We start from the raw sequence: 2,699 nt of genomic DNA on the forward strand, positions 1-2,699 counted from the left end.
AAAAATTAGCATAATTGGGACACCCCTAAGTGCAGATAAACATGGCATGTGGCTAGGAGAAAGAAGAAAAGCTGAAATTTATTTTAGTATCTGAAGCTCTATTTAAAAAAAAATTGCCTAGATATTTAAAAGAGACTGAGATAGTTTGGTTGCTCCTGCTTTCCCCAGTGCTGCCTGAAAATTTTTTGAAGAGGCTAAATCACAAACTTTGAGCAACTGTAACTTGCAAACAAAAAGAGATTAGAAAATTCCCACATATTTTTTAATCTAGGTACTTTTCTCTACCTATCAATGCTAATCTTGACCAAATAGAGTGAAACACAAAGATTTGGCTAGGAAAAGTGGTCTATTCTTGAAAATATTCAGCTTTTGCTACCACAAATTGCTATTAAAATACAACGGAGCTAAATAAATTACCTTTTTCTCAAAGCTTAAAAAGAATTATAACTCAGGAGAGCTCAGTAAAAGAGATATTGATTAGGAATTAACACGAGTCTAATTAACACGAGTCCAAAAAGCTCTTCCTAGTCTCACTCCGCCCATATAAAAGATTCTTAAAGTTTTATATATTTCCTAATACAGGAGTGCATTCTATAAAATCAATTTCCACTTTCAAGCCATGCCTATTTTTTCATATGCCTTGTGCCATAGATATTAGAGAAAAGATCCTGCGTGTATGTACCTCTTCCTTTCTTATAAGACCCTAGAGCAGACCAGACAACAATAACTGTAATAAATGCAGTGACTTGTGAGGTATTAAGGAAATATAATACATTCCTCTAGTTCTTTAAATCCGAGTCTAAATCCAAAAGGTCAACCTCACAGTCTGAGCCCCACCCTGATTTATGAGCCCCACCCGAAAAGCTTGTGCCGTATTACTTTAAATTTTAAGCAAACCACGCCTTTTGATAAAATTTGAAATTCTGAACTAAACACGTGGTAGCATGTGTTTAGTGATGGACAGTATTATAAAAGATATGCTGAGTGTAATGGAGACACACGTTGACTTTGAGAGACTATTAGAAGAAGTAAATAATCCAAACACTATCTCTTTATATATCTCTATCAGTTAGTATCAGAAGCAACCAATCTTCCTGATATATCACAAGGTATACAGTCACGTGACACTACTCACTGATCACGTGATCACAGGTTGGTCTGATGGTTTGAGACGAGCGATAGATCATCAAGCAATGAGTCTGTCTCAGTCTCCAGAGACATTTGGTACATGGCTACTGATTAATAAACTAAAAGAAACAAATGATGTAATACTGATGTAATTAATGTATTATTAATATTGTTACTATTATTAGGATAAGGTGATTGATGGGATAATTAGTGTGGGCGTATTCTTACGAGATTTGATGTATATTAATTAAAATATTATTTTCTCTCTCAGTATATTTCATTTATTAGTTTATACAGTATATTTAAATTACATACAGCTGGACTAGTATTAATACATGAAATATTCTCCAAGTAAATATTATGTATCATTAATAATATACTCCTCTGTCTCTCTGTCTCTCTCTCCCTCTCTCTCTCTCACAGATACTGATGTTGATGATGGAGGTCTGACAGTCTCTGGTAACAACAATGATCCAATTACCAACGGCTTCCCGACAAATGGTATGTATTTTTAATTCAATTCACACGTACATACATGCACATTATTATAATTCAGAAGGCTCAGTCTCACATATCAATGGTGTTTGGCCTAGTTTTCTAAATTTCAGTTAGTTTGTAGTAATAAAAAGAATTTACGGTAACTCACTCCACCTATGGGTGGGGCCACACATTGGCTATATAAGCTGCCCCACGCCTTGACCTCATTGGCCTTTTTTCTAACTCCGACCGCGCCATTTCATTATGAATTCAAGCTCAAGTTTGCCAGATTCCCCTTCTTCGTCGGAATCTAGCTACAGCAGCAGGCAGAGCCCTGCTAAGACTAAGAGGCGCCCCAAAACTGTGCATAGTCGCAGGAAAAGGTGCGCCTCGAACCAAGCTATAATGAAGTTATTGCAGAGGATGGAATCATCCCTCAATGACTCCATTAATGATGTCTCTGCTAGAGTCCAGTCTCTGGAGTCTAGTAGTAAGGCTGGGCCACCACCCAAGAAGAGGGCGATCCACCACAGAGTAAGAGACTGGGCAGACAGGGAAGGCAACACTGACCTTGATGACTTGCCACCTGCTGCATTAGGCTGGTCCGACCATGAGGAGGACAACGAGCAGGAGGAAACTCCAGCTGCCGTTGCCTTATCTCTATCAGAGGAAGATAGAGCCTTCCTGGTCTCTGCCTTCACTTCTACCCTTCCTAACATGGAACGTAGGAAGTTGAAAAGCTCATTCCCGTGTCCAAGTTTGATGGAGACTAGATGCCCGCGCTTGGACCCACTATTTAAAACTCCCTCTGCTATCAGCAAGGAGACTAAATCTGCAGATGCAGATCTATCCAGGATCCAGGCCTTTATTCACGATCCTATAGGGCCATTGATCCGGCTGTTGGTCTCAATGAACTCAGAGAGTTCGTCTGAGAGAGCATTGTCCCTTGAAGAGGCCTCTGCATGCCTAAAAGATGCAATCAGGCTGTTGGGAAATGCATCATCTAACCTGTCTCGCTTGAGGAGACTCAAGGTACTGAAGGATGTCAACCCAAGCATCACAGGGCTTGCAGACGAGGATCTGTTTAGAGAAGC

At 39.5% G+C, this 2,699-nt stretch overlaps 1 protein-coding gene across 1 annotated transcript; it reads left to right on the forward strand.

Moving 5' to 3' along the window:
* Positions 1 to 535: 535 nt before the first annotated feature.
* On the forward strand, positions 536 to 1,627 carry LOC109586573 (uncharacterized). Its single transcript, XM_020002772.1, has 5 exons — positions 536 to 1,028; positions 1,070 to 1,109; positions 1,153 to 1,265; positions 1,314 to 1,479; positions 1,552 to 1,627. The coding sequence occupies exons 1-4, from the start codon at positions 945 to 947 to the stop codon at positions 1,377 to 1,379; spliced, it is 303 nt and encodes a 100-aa protein (XP_019858331.1). The 5' UTR covers positions 536 to 944; the 3' UTR covers positions 1,380 to 1,479; positions 1,552 to 1,627.
* Positions 1,628 to 2,699: the final 1,072 nt, after the last annotated feature.

The sequence above is a fragment of the Amphimedon queenslandica genome, unplaced genomic scaffold (genome assembly GCF_000090795.2).
Source record: "Amphimedon queenslandica unplaced genomic scaffold, v1.1 AMPQUscaffold_12836, whole genome shotgun sequence".
Classification (NCBI taxonomy): Eukaryota; Metazoa; Porifera; class Demospongiae; order Haplosclerida; family Niphatidae; genus Amphimedon; species Amphimedon queenslandica.

Excerpts from the sequence above, each read along its gene's own strand:
- LOC109586573 (XM_020002772.1), top strand. The coding sequence starts at position 945 with ATGTGTTTAGTGATGGACAGTATTATAAAAGATATGCTGAGTGTAATG. Across the intron at positions 1,029-1,069 it reads TTGAGAGACTATTAGAAGAA|TTAGTATCAGAAGCAACCAA; the intron begins GTAAATAATCCA and ends TATCTCTATCAG. Across the intron at positions 1,110-1,152 it reads TCTTCCTGATATATCACAAG|GTTGGTCTGATGGTTTGAGA; the intron begins GTATACAGTCAC and ends ACGTGATCACAG.